Source organism: Oncorhynchus clarkii, chromosome 12, assembly GCF_045791955.1.
Source record: "Oncorhynchus clarkii lewisi isolate Uvic-CL-2024 chromosome 12, UVic_Ocla_1.0, whole genome shotgun sequence".
Taxonomy (NCBI): Eukaryota; Metazoa; Chordata; class Actinopteri; order Salmoniformes; family Salmonidae; genus Oncorhynchus; species Oncorhynchus clarkii.
Window position 1 is genome coordinate 20,909,988 of NC_092158.1, and position 17,539 is coordinate 20,927,526.

Below are 17,539 nucleotides of genomic sequence, written 5' to 3' on the forward strand. Positions count from 1 at the left end.
CTAAAACACTATGGCGGGAGTGCGAATCAGTAAGGTAAACTCACCCCATTCCGTACAAATGTGCGCAACCGCAACATTCAAACGAGGCTACAAAGAAAACTAATGTGACTGTAGCGACTGTGTTGACTTCAAAATCGGGGGTGTGAACTAGGTTTCTATTCAAGTGTTGATCGACATGGTAATTAATGACTCTATAGTATTGGAGAAAAGTTGAAAAAAACGGACCCTCCATTACATCGTGACGTGTCATGTCGTAACGTACAGCACGCATAAAGCAACTATTTCTGTCTTACAATCTCTCTCCATCAGGTGTAGCATTTCTCTCATCCTTTAAAAACAAGAAATGGACAGTGACGGGGGTAAGGGGGGGATACCTAGTCATTTTTTTCATCATCATTGCATGCAATCATCATTCTCAAAGCCGCTGTTTACTTCTAAGATCACTTTAGCGCTGCCCTAAAAACCTGATTCAAATTCGACTCAAACCTTCAAATAGGTATGTAATGACACGTTATATAAACTCTTTATAGTGTTCTATTTACATTTTAGAGGCGATAAGGTGATAAATTGGACAGATTGAGTGAAAAAAAAAATCCCACACAGACATCTCTCCTTCTCACTATCACGCGTTAGTTTCACTTCTCCACCCGCCAATTTTTTTAAATACCCTACGGGGCTCATTGCCTGCTTGAATTATGCAGAAACGGGCAGTGTTTAGGTCATGTAATTGATTCTGTTGGAAAGGGGAGAAATTGTGCTTTACAATGGTATTGTTAGTGTTTAAATACTGGAGAGTTGAGACCAAATCACGGACGCTGGACAGAGTGGATTTCAGTTGTAACAAAAGACAGTTTTAATGAGTCAGAGACCTAGTTCACATAACTCGGCAAGGAGCCAGGTGAAAAAGAGGCCTTATACTACAGTTACATTCATTTTTATACATAGAATAAAGTAGGTGGAGTCTTGTCGTTTCGGTCTTCTTGACTGGTCGGAGGGTTGGAGGCGGGCCTTGCTCTAGCCAGAGCGGGCCCCATTGGTGCACAGCAAAAGTCCTTTGCTCTTGGGACCGGCCAGTAGAGGGAGATGAGATGTGTGTTTCTACAAGGAAGAGGGGGTCAGTCTTATGGCTGGGTGTATGTGTTCTTACGACGGAATGTCTTTGTTTATATGAGCTATGTGTATGAATATTTATATAACAAATCCCCCTCTTCACGTCTATTAGACGTGAAAACTATAGTGCAATGGTGGTGGTTGCATTCGTGGTGCTTCTAACCTTGTCTGGTGTGTATGGTGGGTCTGTAGGTGTAGTGCTACGTTTGGGACGGGAGTGATTGGAGGGAGTGATATCAGGAAAAGAGTTAGGGACATGTGTAGGGGTTGGTGTACGTGATGTGGCAGGGTGAAATAGTTGTTCAATTAACCATGTGAAAGTCCTAGGGTTACTCCAAATATCAGTAGGAATATCACAAATAAGGGACCAGATATCCCCAGCCTCACCCAGAGAGGGAGAAATGTCCCTCTAACTGGGCGAGGTTCCCTTCTCAGGGGAGGCGGAGTTTGATGCCGCATCACCTGAGGAAGGAGTGTCTTCATTTGGAATCGAATTTAGGCCGCTCAAATCAGCTCTGACTTCAGTCAGTGTTCTAGAAGGAATTGGGGCTGGGGTGCAATGTGTAAGGTGGTGCCAAGGTGCGCCTGATTTACCTTTGACCTGGACTGAGTGTGAAGTAACCTCCTTCACTTCGTACGGTCCAGTCCACCTGGGTTCCAGCCACTTTCTCTTGTGGACTTTAACCCTCACCCAGTCACCAACCTTTACCTTCAGTAGTGGCGTGTCCCCCGGCAGCTCCCCCCCCTGGACCTTGTGAACCTGGGTAGAGAGTGCTGCAGAGAGAACCGTCAGTTTTTTCACATAATTAGACATTACAATTTGTTGTACATCAAGGGCGGGCATATGACCTCCCTCCCTTGGTGGACCATGCATGACTCTACCAGTCATTATCCCATGAGGCACATACTTTAGCTATCTTAGCTTTTGCTTTTGGTTTGACGTTCCACCAGATTTTGGGATTGGGGCCTGTACACAGATCCAAATCTGTGGGTTATGCCAAATCTTTCTTCCACCTGTCTCAGGTGTTTGTTAAATGTGAGCCATTTGTCAAATTTGATTTGTCTTGGGATGCCATACCTGGGTATTAGTTTGGTTTGTAGCCACTCAAAGACTGACCTAGCATCCTCCCCTTTTGTTAGTATTGCCTCTACCCATTTGGAGAACCTATCTACTATAACTAGGAGATAGCGTTTGCCTTTAGATAAATTGTCGGGGCCCATGTCGGTGTAGTCTATACTAATATCCTGAAAACATGCATTAGGTATTAAGTATGAGCCCATTGGTGTTCGATATGGTTTCTTTGGGTTGTGTCTGTCACAAACATTGCATTCGTCACAAAATAAATCATCGTCATAAAATAAGTCAGTCATATTTTTTATGTGAGGGTGCCACCAGATGTGCGAGGCCTTTTTGGAGGGTCTTTAGTTTGCCTTCGTGTGTGGGGCCATGTGTTTCTCATAAAAGTTCTGGGTCCATCAGTGTGGCCTGCTTCATGGGCATGGGCTGAGTCTGTATAGATATTCAGTCTTTCCTTTTCCTCTGATGAGGACCTGCGTCAATCCGATGATTTCAGCTAATTGGGCCGATGCTGGTTAAGGGATGATGGCTGATTCAAGGGTGACATGTGAACCGTCTGGGAGTTGCTGTTTCCTTCTTCTGCCGTGGGTGGTGGGCATTTTCATGGCCAGGGCAAGGTGTTCCCTGTCATTCCCAGGAACTGTGGTTGGTTGTATCCTCCCTGCTGCTGTTGCATGTGAGTAGGTTGGTTGGTTGTATGCAGGTGCTGACTGCTGCTGGGAACTGGGTCCTGGTTGATGGTGTTGCAGAGGTGGGTTTCCCCCACTTCCTCTTGCTCTCCATTGCTGTTGCTGCGGGGAGAGTGGTTTCATGCAATCTCTGGCAAAATGACCGGGAATTCCGCAGTTAAAACACTGGTAGTTTCCCCCTCTGTGTTGTCCAATGTAGGGACCCCGTCGAGCCCATACTGGGTGTTGTTGTTGCTGGCTATACTGCTGTGGGGGAGGGTATTGGGGTGGTTGGGCCCCCCTAGTGGCAGTGAGTGAGGCTGCCTGCTGTTGGATCATCTGAGAGACAGTCTGGGCCACTATTTGGGAGATGTCTGTTTTGGTGCCTGACTCCTTCGTTTCTTCCTCCACCATCTGTTTCTTAGGTTTTTCTCCTTGTTGTGCTTCCTTCAATTGGAGTTTCAGGAGTTGTACCTGGAGGGACTGCACCTGGCTCTCAGCACCCCCTCTTTCCTTGTTGTGCTGGGTCACATGGTGGTGCACATGCGTATTGAATTGGGTCAGAGGAAGTGCAATCAACCCTACCGTTCCTCTGAGTTTGGTTTTAACATCTCCAGGACACCCGTTGACCACCATTTCCTTCCACATGCTGAGTGTGGTATCAGTGTGATCGAATGGTTCTTCGTGGACCGATCTCCATGTGGTCTTAGCCCTGTCCAGGTATGCTGCAGGTTGCTCACCTGGGTTGATTGTAAAGGAGGATAAGGTGGCATGGTTTCTTTCTGTAGGGTATGCTCTCCGTAGAACTTCCCATAATCTGGTACGGAAGTGGTCTATGGGCAGTGTTGGGGCCCGCCATCCAAGGTCAGCTGCTGTCATGAGGGCCTCCATGGTTCCGTGGTCGGTGGCTCTTGCTAGAAGTGCTTTCATGTCTCCTAGGCAGAGTTGCAGGCCTGACGTAAGTGTCTGCAGTTGAAGTAGCCACGCTGAAGCTCCTCCATGTAGGCTAGGTATCTGTCCCATCAGTGTTGTTAAATCAGTCATTTTCCAGGGCTGGTACTCCACAGTGTGTGCATCACCTGGTGTCGGTCGCAGGGGGTACTGTCCTGCCATCTCCTGCTCTTGCTCTCTTCTATCAGCAATTCTGGAGGACCGACGGAGTGTTTCGGACCCTATTGATTCGGTAACTTCGGTTACTGTTCCTTTCATTATGCCTTCCACACGGTAGGCTCCCTCTCTGTTGTTATCTTGGTTAGCTATTAGCTCCCTGAGTTCCTTAGCTCGAGCTATTGATGATTTCAGCAGCTCCTGCATCTTAGTCACGTTTGGAGCTCCCATCGGAGCTGGGGTGAGCACCATGTCAATTTCTTCTTCGTTTTCGATATCCATGTTCTGATGACAGTCCTCCCTATCCGTCTGATAGAAGTGGTTTGAATCTAATCTTGTTTGTAGGTGTCCTCTGGTTTCAGAGGTGAGAGAGTTCACAGAGGAGCATTGCGGCCTCCGTTCCTGGGGGAGGTCTCCTGCTCCTGGAATCCCAGTTTCGAACTGTTCACATACCATATGGCCAGCCGTTATCCCCAGTGTAATTTCCCCTTTTAACTCCCCTTGGTCTATTCTCAGAACTGGAGCCTGTATTGTGGGAGGTGCCCTGGGCAGGAATGGGTTGTGTGACGGGCTCCGGTGATTTTGTCCCTTTGAGTATGGCGGGGGCTGAACTGCCTCCATTGTCAATTGTGGATATAGTGAGGGAGAAACGGCCACAGGGGGAGCCGTGGGCAAGTTCTCAGGCGGAGCTTTAACATCCCCCGACGCCACAATAGCCACGCACATCATGTCTGGTGTGTTTTTGGGTAGCACCCTCCTACTCTCCTGTATGGCCCATGTACCTATCTTGAGCTCCCCCTCCGCTCTCTCTCTCTCTCTTGTACCTACTTTTTTGAACCTGTGTATCTTGTTTCTCTCCGCCTCACTCGCTTTTGCATGCTCTACTGCGTCCTCTAATTCTGTCTGCATATCTTGGAGTTTCCCCCCTGTAGGTGGTCCTCCGCTAAAATAACCTGCTTGTGTCCATCTTATCCGTAATCCTTTCCACACTTTCTCCACTTTCCCATACTGTTCTTTACCTCCCGCTCTATCAATCATACTCTGATCTAAATATTCATTGAATTTTAGTTTGGGCGTGGTAGCTGCAGACATTTTATCTAGTTTGTCTGATAATGTGTATAATGCGTTATTTTAGGTATATTCAATCCTTACTATGTGGTGTTTATTTCTATCGTTGTATGCTTAGCCCGTCCCTGGTCGAGACCAGGGATGTACTGCTGTACTGGCTATGGCTTATCTCTTCCACCCCCACCCTCGCATACAAAGGGGGTTATCAGTATGTGACGCCCGCCACGTGTCTGTTTCTCTGGTATTTTATTTGAATTTGTTCAGCGATTCGTTTAGGTATTTTCTAGAAATGATTCGCCGATTTCCTTTTGGAACAATATATCAGTGAATATATGCGGTTCTATAACAATTTTCAGAGTAATTCTAGCTCTTTAGGAAATATAGATAGAATTTCTAGACAACTAAGAGTTGTTCAGTGAATTATTTAAATACTTTCTAGAAACAATTCAGTAAGTTCCTTTATGAACTTATATCAGTAAATTCCAGCGATTCTATAGCAATTGTCAGAATAATTTTAAACTTTAGGCAATATCAACAGGAATGAAAAAAAGCGAAAATCAGTATTCCAGCCCGGCTGCTGTCAATCAAAGTTGCACGGCCATTCGATACTAAGGTGGCTTTGTCTATCAGCACGTGTGCCTAATAGCCCAGTTACGTATCCCAACCTACTCCGCGACAAACGTTTCTTTCAATTTAATTTCCCCCATCTCCAAATCATGGAATGTCAACTCTGATTCATATTATGTTTATTGTTTGATGTGCAATAGCCACATCATTCCCGATCTCTGTCTTGTGGAACGCCAAACTTACATATCCTGTATCTACTCGACTACACCTCTTACATAAGCTGTGTATTATTTAATAGGTTTTTTAATAGGGCATTTTTCATGCAGATTCATTCAATCCAACCACACCTCCACAAGACCTATTCGATGTTATATGTATCAACAGGAGATTTTACTTGCAGATTCGGTTCATCTATCATTCAACTATAACCACACCTCCACAAGACCTTATTCGATAGTACAGAACGTATCAAAATAGGACATTTTTACTTGCAGATTCGGTTCATCTATCATTCAACTATAACCACACCTCCACAAGACCTTATTCGATAGTACAGAACGTATCAAAATAGGACATTTTTACTTGCAGATTCGGTTCATCTATCATTCAACTATAACCACACCTCCACAAGACCTTATTCGATAGTACAGAACGTATCAAAATAGGACATTTTTACTTGCAGATTCGGTTCATCTATCATTCATTCATTCGTATGAAATTCTCATTGAATTTCCAACATCCATAATTGTGTCCTTTACGTGTTAAAACACAGCCACTATTTAACGTCACCTCTAGACACAACCCAATACATATATAATTAGGACAGTTTTCTGTGCAGATTTCAGAACAAATAGGGTCCCTGGAGGAATTTAACACATTGGTCAATCACAATTCACACATTCCTATTAAAATAACTGAGTATAGGCCCATTAATAAGAATATATATATATATATATATATATATTTTTTTACAAAACAAGATATCTTTAATCAATGTCTTAGGTTCTTATGTAAAAAAAATTTGGGCACCGATTCATACTCACGCCCAGTACTTTCTGATCAAATTTTGGTTTAGGCTATAATACAATATGCAGATTTCGATATAACCGGCTCTGCTCACCTTATATAGAGCGCTCCGATCAGATTTCCTGAGGCAAGATGAATGGCTGGGGAAGTCACTCTTCCGTCTGATTTTTTAGCCGTGATCAGTCTCGTCCTCTCACACTAACTTATAATAGATCGAATTCAAGAATAACCATCCTCTGCTACCAAGTTCTGTTAGTGTTTAAATACTGGAGAGTTGAGACCAAATCACGGACGCTGGACAGAGTGGATTTCAGTTGTAACAAAAGACAGTTTTAATGAGTCAGAGATATCTTGTCCCGCAGTTTTACGTGCACGGACCTAGTTCACATAACTCGGCAAGGAGCCAGGTGAAAAAGAGGCCTTATACTACGGTTACATTCATTTTTATACATAGAATAAAGTAGGTGGAGTCTTGTCGTTTCGGTCTTCTTGACTGGTCGGAGGGTTGGAGGCGGGCCTTGCTCTAGCCAGAGCGGGCCCCATTGGTGCACAGCAAAAGTCCTTTGCTCTTGGGACCGGCCAGTAGAGGGAGATGAGATGTGTGTTTCTACAAGGAAGAGGGGGTCAGTCTTATGGCTGGGTGTATGTGTTCTTACGACGGAATGTCTTTGTTTATATGAGCTATGTGTATGAATATTTATATAACAGTATTGACATTACAGTTGATCTGGAAGTATTACGTTTTTGGGGCGCTAAAATAAGGGCAATTGTACGGACCAAGGCGAGTTTATGTGAGTTTACGTTACATTAACCAAAAGTATTCTGGACCACATGTGTGAATCAGATCCTCCCTATATTCTATGCATCTTCTGTCTTTGATAAACATCTTTGTGTTGTTTGTGCTCCTCTCTCTCAGTCAGTAGAGAACTGCGTCTGTATCCTGAGAAACCTCTCCTACCACGTCCACAAAGAGGTGCCAGGAGCGGAGCGATTTCAGGAACCCGTAGCTAATCAGGTGCCACGGTCAGGATCAGGAGGGAAGAAGAAGAATGAGGCAGACTGTTTTGGAGGGAAAAAGCCCAAGGGTCAGTTAACATTTTTTTTTTCAATGACTTTGGCACATTTTTCAGATGTAAGTGGTATATTAAAAAAACTCTGAGTACAAAACTCTTAACTGATAACACTTAATTCCCCTTATCTTATGTTCAGAATCTTTGATTGTGCATTCATTGGGGTTTAGTCATTCATGCAATATCAAAGTTCTATGAAATACCATGAGCACATTTTGTTTAGTCACCAATACATCAGATAATGTTAGGCTCAACAGTCAGTCATTTTAACTACATTTGAATCCAATAGCAAAAAATACAAGATACACATTTCAAAACTGTGCTTTTTGAAGTACTAAATAGAAAGAATAGTAGATGGTGAATACAATTTACCATACAGTATTTGAATATATAAATTGACATGCTGTCGTGGAAATTTCCTCTATTTACCAAATCATGGGAGCAAACCACACACACACAAGTCAGAGTTAGTTATAAAAGCCCATCTTTAATTATATGAGCTCTATCACAATCCTGTGACTCTCAGATAAATTCAGTGTCTCTCAGTGAATTCTCTGAGAGCCCCCTTACAATGCAACTGAGTTCCTTTAATAGCAAAGACACACATAGTCAGACGGCATAGACATAATTCATCGTTCAGCTTTGTCTCCTTTCCCAAACCCCAGAACCATAAACCAATCCTCCAAATCAACAGGCATATATCAAATTGTCATTTAGATACAACAAACTCAAAATACAACCAAACCTGGACAAGCTCACAGAGAGGAGAGTGAGGCTATAGGTTAAGATAAAAGGAAGCATGAGAATGATTCCAGACACTGCCACCCTCATTTCCCCACTAGAAAAAGGTAGGGAGTAAAAGATATGTTTACACATGATGACACTTTGACCTCTCCCCTCTCAGCGGCCCATGCAACTTAGTCTTGACATAGAACAGATAACTGCAACCTCGCCACAGTATTATACAAAAATACCATTCTGATGAGAAGTAACTTACACACATTTGATGAATATTAAACATCTTACAAATGTTACCAACAAATTCTGAATCTTCCCTAACAATACATAAAACAATATAAAGAAATTATATGTACCCAATGGCAGGTTATGAGCATGTTCAGAAATATTTCAGTCTTACAGTTTCATTATCCTTATACAGTACATAAGCAGGACAAATAATCAGAAATAGGGGTATTGTAAAGCAGTTGGCTACTGTAAAAACGTACCTGTAATGCTCGTCGTTGGAATGATGTGAGGACCAAAGCGCAGCGTGGTATGTGTTCATGATGATATTTATTTAAACTCAGAACACTAAACAAAATAACAAAGAGAAAGAAACGAAACCGAAACAGTTCTGTAAGGTGACAAAACACACTAGACAGAAAATAACCACCCACAAAACACAATCGAAAACAGGCTACCTAAATATGGTTCTCAATCAGGGACAACGATTGACAGCTGCCTCTGATTGAAAACCATACCAGGCCAAACACAGAAATAGAAAATCATAGAAAAACTTACATAGACAACCCACCCAACTCACGCCCTGACCATACTAAAACAAAAGACAAAACAAAGGAACTAAGGTCAGAACGTGACAGTACCATGGTGTTGTATGCTATTTCTGTCCCATGCAATATTGTTCAAGCGCAATGGCAATTTTAGCATGTAAATCTTGGTGGAGCAAACTCAACCATTTTTTGGGAGGATGCATGCCAGCAAAGCCACTACACAATACAACACTAAACAATAAATTAATTGCATTATAACGGTGACAAACGCGCCCACAAACTGTTAGGGCCTACATAAAGCTGTCCCAACAGCAGAACTTTCTTTTCAGCACCATGGAGGGAATCCTTACCACTGCTACACCCGGCTATCAGCGGAGTCTGGCAGCGAAACAGTTCATTCGGCCTAATTTACTGCCTTAAAAAAAAACATAGCTGATATGGCTGACTTGCTTAAACAAATGTGGTTTCTACTGACAATTAAGATATACAAACTATGGAATAAGGGAATGATGAGCGGATAAGAGGCAATCCGTAATTTCGATTAAGTCATTAATGAGCGAGCTAAGACGGACTAAGTCAATATAACTATTTGTTCAGTACTTTTGAAATGTACAGCGACAGAATTCAGAACATGGACTGTTCTTACAGTATTCTCCCTGTACACCAAGTCATAACCGAAGGATAAATAAAGGGGGCATATAAGCAGAGACAATGAAAGCTCTTACAATATTCAACATTTCTCTAAAACAGGCTATATGTCAACTTAGTGTATGTACCAAGTCAGAACAGTAGGCTAAGTTATTCTTAGGGCTAGTTAATCTAACTGCAGTGTCCAATTTACAATAGGCTTTACAGCAAAAGCATGCCATGCGATTGTTTGAGGACGGCGCCCCACATCAAAATATTTTTCAACCAGCACAGGCTTTAAATATTCACTTACTTTTTGAAAATCTTCCTCTGATTTGCAATCCAAAGGGTCCCAGCTACAACATGCATGGTCGTTTTGTGAGATAAAATCCTTCTTTATATCCCAAAAAGTCTGTTTAGTTGGTGCCATCGATTTGAGTAATCCACTTGTTCAACATGCAGAGAAAGGAATCAAAAAAGCTACCGCTAAACTTTGTTAAAACATGTCAAAACACGTTTCTATCTAATCCTCAGGTACCCTAAAATGTAATTAAACTATAATATTTAATACGGATAGATGTATGTTCAATAGGAAAGCAAAATTAGCAGGTTCATGTCCTCTTCGTCGTGCGTGCGCACAGACTGATTTCCAACTCTGACTCCCAGTACCAAAACTCAAAATTCTTCCTCGTTTGGGAAGAAACAAGCCTGAAACCTTGAACAGACTGTTGACATCTAGTGGAAGCCATAGGAATTGCAATCTGGGAGCTGGAATTGCAAATGCCCCATAGCATTCCATTGTAGTAGCATGGACTATCAAAAAAATAATAATTCCGGTTGGTATTTTTTGGTATTTTCTCCTACCATATCAATTGTGTTATAGTCTCATACATTATTTTAACATTTATAAAAACTTCAAAGTGTTTTATATCCAATGGTACCAGTTATATGCATATCCTGGCTTCTGGGCCTGAGTAACAGGCAGTTTACCTTGGGCATGTCAGTCAGACAGGAAGTGGAGAAAAATAGACCCTAGCCTGAAATTATGAGTGGGAAAGGGACCAAATTATTAGGGTGAGGCACATGGGATACTAACATCTTACTACACAACATAGTATTACTTTCGTAGCTATACTATACATATCTCCCTGGCAAATTACATAATTTACGCAGCAGCATACAATATATCTTTGGACTCTTGTTGTGATGTGCTCACTTGAACAGGAATGTGGCGTGGCTGTCCTTCTTGTGGGAAGAGTTTGTCATCAAACTTTGCCATCAAAGTCTAGCATTCTCTGGATTTCAAGACAACTGGAAACAAAAACAAAAAACAAGGTCTAATCATGATGTCGGTGATCTTCAGGTTGGCGCTCTAGAAAGAAGCCAGAGTTCCCGATTTAGATTTCTGATTTGGATGACCGTTCAAAACGTATTTTCCCTGTCAGAACTTGTTTTTCTCCTGAGGTCCCAGTAATCTCAGTGAAGTCTGAGATTTCCTAGTTCCGAGTTTCCAGTTATTTTGAATGCGGCAGAAGTCATGCTGTATTGACAGCATGGCCAATGTATTCAACCTTTTCTGGCCCATGGTGTTGCATGTGAATCTTTATGCTTTTAAGCATGGAAAAGAGACCCTTAAACTAAGACTTGGACCACACACCTTCTCCAATGAATAGCAGGCTAGTGATTGCTTTGCAACGCTTGCAGTTAGCCACTGATTCCTTCCAAACCACTCATTGTTGAATTTGCGATTTCCAACTTGTAGTGTAATGTTTATGTCCAATGGCCGATGAGCACCGATACAGCTGATGTCGGAAGTTTACATACAGGTTGGAGTCATTAAAACTTGTTTTTCAACCACTCCACAAATGTATTGTTGACAAACTATAGTTTTGGCAAGTCTGTTAGGACACTTTGTGCATAACACAAGTATTTTTTCCAACAATTGCTAACAGACAGATTATTTCACTGTATCACAATTCTAGTGGGTCAGAAGTTTACATACACTAAGTTGACTGTGCCTTTAAACAGCTTGGAAAATTCCATAAAATGATGTCATGGCTTTAGAAGCTTCTGATAAGCTAATTTACATCACTTGAGTCAATTGGAGGTGTACCTGTGGATGTATTTCAAGGCCTACCTTCAAACTCAGTGCCTCTTTGCTTGACATCATGGGAAAATCCAAAGAAATCAGACAAGACCTCAGAAAAAATATTGTAGACCTCCACAAGTCTGGTTTATCCTTGGGAGCAATCTTCAAACGCCTGAAGATACCATGTTCATCTGTATAAATAATAGTACGCAAGTATAAACAACATGGGACCACGCAGCCGTCATACCGCTCAGGAAGGAGACGCGTTCTGTCTCCTAGAGATGAACGTACTTTCGTGTGAAAAGTGCAAATCAATCCAAGAACAACAGCAAAGGACCTTGTAAAGATGCTGGAAGAAACAGGTACAAAAGTATCTATGTCCACAGTAAAACGAGTTCTATATCGTCATAACCTGAAAGGCCGCTCAGCAAGGAAGAAGCTACTGCTCCAAAAATGCAATAAAAAAGCCAGACTACGGTTTGTACATGGGGACAAGAATCATACTTTTTGGAGAAATGTCCTCTGGTCTGATGAAATAAAAATAGAACTGTTTGGCCATAATGACCATTGTTATGTTTGGTTGAAAAAGGGGGAGGCTTGCAAGCCGAAGAACACCATCCCAACCATGAAGCAAGCACAGAGGATGGCAGCATCATGATGTGGGGGTGCTTTGCTGCAGGAGGGACTGGTGCACTTCACAAAATAGATGGCAACATGAGGGAGGAAAATCAGGAAGTCAGGAAGTTAGAGCTTGGTCGCAATTTGGTCTTCCAAATGGACAATGACCCCAGGCATACTTCCAAAGTCGTGGCAAAATGGCTTAAGGACAACAAAGTCAAGGTATTGGATTGGCCATCACAAAGCCCTGACCTCAATCCCATAGAAAATTTGTGGGCAGAACTGAAAAAGCATGTGCGAGCAAGGAGGAATACAAACCTGACTCTACACCAGCTCTGTCAGGAGGAATGGGCCAAAAGCTTATTGTGGGGAGCTTGTCGAAGGCTACCGAAACGTTTGACCCAAGTTAAATAATTTAAAGGAAATGCTCCCAAATACTAATTGAGTGTATGTAAACTTCTGACCCACTGGGAATGTGATGAAAGAAATAAAAGCTAAAATATATCATTCTCTCTACTATTATTCTGACATTTCACATTCTTAAAATAAAGTGGTGATCCTAACTGACCTAAAACAGGGAATTGTTACTCTGATGATTTATTTATTTATTTCACCTTTATTTAACCAGGTAGGCAAGTTGAGAACAAGTTCTAATTTACAATTGCGACCTGGCCAATATATAGCAAAGCAGGTCGACACATACAACAACACAGTCACACATGGAGTAAAACAAACATACAGTCAATAATACAGTAGAAAAATAAGTCTATATACAATGTGAGCAAGTGAGGTGAGATAAGGGAGGTAAAGGCAAAAAAAGGCCATGGTGGCGAAGTAAATACAATATAGCAAGTAAAACACTGGAATGGTTGATTTGCAGTGGAAGAATGTGCAAAGTAGAGATAGAAATAATGGGGTGCGAAGGAGCAAAATAAATAAATACAGTAGGGAAAGAGGTAGTTGTTTGGGCTAAATTATAGATGGGCTATGTACAGGTGCAGTCATCTGTGAGCTGCTCTGACAGCTGGTGCTTAAAGCTAGTGTGGGAGATGTGTTTCCAGTTTCAGAGATTTTTGTAGTTCGTTCCAGTCATTGGCAGCAGGGAACTGGAAGGAGAGGCGGCCAAAGGAAGAATTGGTTTTGGGGGTGACCAGAGAGATATCTGCTGACTTATAGATGACCTGGAGCCAGTGGGTTTGGCGACGAGTATGAAGCGAGGGTCAGCCAACGAGAGCGTACAGGTCGCAGTGGTGGGTAGTATATGGGGCTTTAGTGACAAAACGGATGGCACTGTAATGGACTGCATCCAATTTATTGAGTAGGGTATTGGAGGCTATTTTGTAAATGACATCACCGAAGTCGAGGATTGGTAGGATGGTCAGTTTTACAAGGGTATGTTTGGCAGCATGAGTGAAGGATGCTTTGTTGTGAAATAGAAAGCCAATTCTAGATTTAACTTTGAATTGGAGATGTTTGATGTGAGTCTGGAAGGAGAGTTTACAGTCTAACCAGACACCTAGGTATATTAAATGTCAGGAAGTGTGAAAAATTGAGTTTAAATGTATTTGGCTAAGGTGTATGTAAACTTCCGACTTCAACTGTACTTTTTATCTATAATTTCTCTTCATATGACAAGGACTGAAAAGGATTTGCCACTAGACTGTTGACTTGATTCATGATGATGACTGCTTGTCTAGCTTGCTAGCTAAGATTTTGAAAGTATGATGTTGACATGATCAGTCCAATCAAAGCTTCAGTAAATATAACGTGATTTGATGCCATTTTATCTGTGACCAATGACCTTGAGCCTTCTTGGATGGGCACTTCTAATGTAACTCTGTGGCATCACCCAAGGGGCTTGAATTTTCGAGCTCTCCTTGTAGACTTTGCAGTGACGTAGTTTCCTCATGAGTAACAGAACACTGAGCCAATCACGGCGCAACTAGAGAACTTTACCAATGGCTACGCTCTGTATTTTCCACTGGCTGCCCCACCACCACAGAAAGCACTGAGCTAGGCTGAAATACATGCATTTTGGAGCTGCCTTAGTCAAGAAAGCAAAAAAGAGACCATGTTTGTATGTGGCTTTATTAACTCAAATATATATTTTTTACATTGTTTGCAAACTGATTTGTGACACATTAACGTGTGTCACATATCATAAAAAACAGGTGGGGATGAACAGGTAGGGCTCAGAGCCCCACCTGCCCTGAATGACAGTTCACCACTGTTCAAGATCACCTTTTCTATGTGACTTGTCAACTGATACAGTATTTACTGTCTCTCTGCTTACAGTGTATTAATGAAATCAGATAATAAATGGAAAACAGCATATTGTTATACATACAACCCAGGTATTTCAGCAGTGCATTGTACACTACAATATAATTCCAAATGGTAGCACATGAGTGACTCTTTCCATTTTGTCCTATTGAAGCACACTGGCTGATCAAGAATGATCATGCATTAATTAAGGCCACATCCAGTTCATTGTATTGTTAACAAATGACAAGAAAATCATATAAAAAGTTAAGTGAATATTACATTTTGAAAAGCAGATAGATTAAATATGTATCCAAATGAAAAGGTGCAGCGAACAAGTGCCTTTGTGAATTTGTTTGTTGTACTCGGTCAATTGAAAATGTGCTTAGAGTTTATAAAAATGAGCCATTTTGATGATCTGTTAAGATTTTTGTGCTTAGAGTAGTGAAATGTACCACATACTTTGGCAAGCATGTAATAGGTGTAGAATTGGGTGATTTCTGGTGTGTCGTTTGTATTGCTGTAATGCTATATTTGCCATTTGAAAATGTCTTCCTTATTTGTCTTTTGATTTGTTTCCTTCCATCACCATTCACAAGAGGAGTGGTTCAATCAAAGTAAGTCTGTCTAAATAAATAAATTATATTTGACAATCAAAAAATGTAGTTTAATTCCAAAACGCTATATATGTATATATTTTCAAAAATGTTGGTAAAATAAATTATGAAAGAGATTGGTGTGTTTTCTCACTATCTAACTATGGCTACACTCGCATTAACATCTGCTAATCATGTGTATGTGACAAATAAAAATTTGATTTGGCATGGTATTGTTCAATGACAGACATGTATTTGTTTAAAATCTATTACTTGGTTTCACTTCAGAGAGACAAATAATACTATATATCTGCCTCACTCTGAGAAATAAGTTGTATTGCTAGGTTTTACACAGTTAAATAATAAATAACTACATTTTTTATGAAGAAATTTACAAATTATATATTTATCAAGCAAGTGTAGACCTTATAGTGAAATGCTTACTTACAAGGCCTTAACCAACAATGTAGTTTTCAGAAGAAATACCAAAACAACAAGAAATAAAAGTACAAATAATTAAAGAGCAAATAGGGGCAATGCAAATAGCCTGGGTAGCCATTTGATTAGATGTTCAGGAGTCTTATGGCTTGGGGGTAGAAGCTGTTTAGAAGCCTCTTGGACCTAGATTTGGCGCTCCGGTACCGCTTGCCTTGTGGTAGCAGAGAGAACAGTCTATGACTAGGGTGGCAGGAGTCTTTGACAATTTTTAGGGCCTTCCTCTGACACAGACTGGTATAGAGGTCCTGGATGGCAGTAAATTTCGCCCCAGTGATGTACTGTGCCGTACGCACTACCCTCTGTAGTGACGTGCGATCAGAGGCCGAGCAGTTGCCCTTCCAGGCAGTGATGCAACCCGTCAGGATGCTCTCGATGGTGCAGCTGTAGAGTGTTTTGAGGATCTGAGGACCCATGCCAAATAATTTCAGTCTCCTGGGGGGGAAATAGGTTTTGTTGTGCCCTCTTCACGACTGTCTTGGTGTGCTTGGACCATGTTAGTTTGTTGGTGATGTAGACGCCAAGGAACTTGAAGCTCTCAACCTGCTCCACTACAGCCACGTCGATGAGAATGGGGGCATGCTCGGCCCTCCATTTCCTGTAGTCCACAATAATTTCCTTTGTCTTGATCACATTGAGGGAGAGGTTGTTATCCTTGCACCACATGGTCAGGTCTCTGACCTCCTCCCTATAGGCTGTCTCGTCATTGTCGGTGATCAGGCCATCGGCAAACTTAATGATGGTGTTGGAGTTGCTCTCTATAGGCTGTCTCACCATTGTCGATGATCAGGCCATCGGCAAACTTAATGATGGTGTTGGAGTTGTGCCTGGCCGTGCAGTCATGAGTGAACAGGGAGTACAGGAGGGGACTGAGCACGCACCCCTGAGGGGCTCCCGTGTTGAGGATCAGCGTGGCTGATGTGTTGTTACCTACCCTTACCACCTAGGGGCGACCTATCAGGAAGTCCAGGATCCAGTTGCAGAGGGACGTGTTTAGTCTCAGGGTCCTTAGCTTAGTGATGAGCTTTGAGGGCACAACTCCAACACCATCATTAAGTTTGCTGATGACACAACAGTGGTCTGATCACCGACAATGACGAGACAGCCTATAGGGAGGTCAGAGACCTGACCGTGTGGTGACATCAATATAATAATTTGTTAAAAAAAATGTCAATACAGTAATATGAAGCTCTTATCGACTGACTCTTTAGTCCAGGGGTTCCCAAACTGTTTCACTCAGGCGCCCCTTCCACCATTGGGGAACATCCCTTGCCCACCCTGCACGCCACATCTATTTCTATGGGCACAAGCACTGTTCATGACATAAACTGTTCAGGTTTGAAACATATTTGAAGCAATTTTGCACTTTGTCATGGAGGGCAGAAGATATTTTGCAGTTTTAAAGCTAATGTTCTTGCAATTCTATGCATTTTGCCATTTCTAATGTGTATTCATGTGATGTTTGAGTGACTCAAAAAATACGACATGATTCAGGGATTCTGGATTCCCACAGATTGAGAACCACAGTTCTAGTTCATTATTGATGCTTTGCCTGTTTGATGGTTAGTCAGAAAGCGTAGCAGGATTTCGTATAAGTGTCCAAATTAGTGTCCCACTCCTTGAAAGCGGCAGCTCTAGCCTTTAGCT

General features: G+C 41.9%; 1 protein-coding gene across 2 annotated transcripts in view; it reads left to right on the forward strand.

Moving 5' to 3' along the window:
* The window catches only part of LOC139422867 (splicing regulator ARVCF-like), a 39,860-nt gene that overhangs the window by 12,253 nt on the left and 10,068 nt on the right, over window positions 1–17,539 (forward strand). For both annotated transcript variants that reach the window (XM_071174293.1, XM_071174292.1), the window contains exons 7-8: window positions 7,541–7,709; window positions 15,401–15,418. In XM_071174293.1, the coding sequence (XP_071030394.1) occupies window positions 7,541–7,709; window positions 15,401–15,418 (187 nt within the window). The remainder of the gene's footprint in view (window positions 1–7,540; window positions 7,710–15,400; window positions 15,419–17,539) is intronic.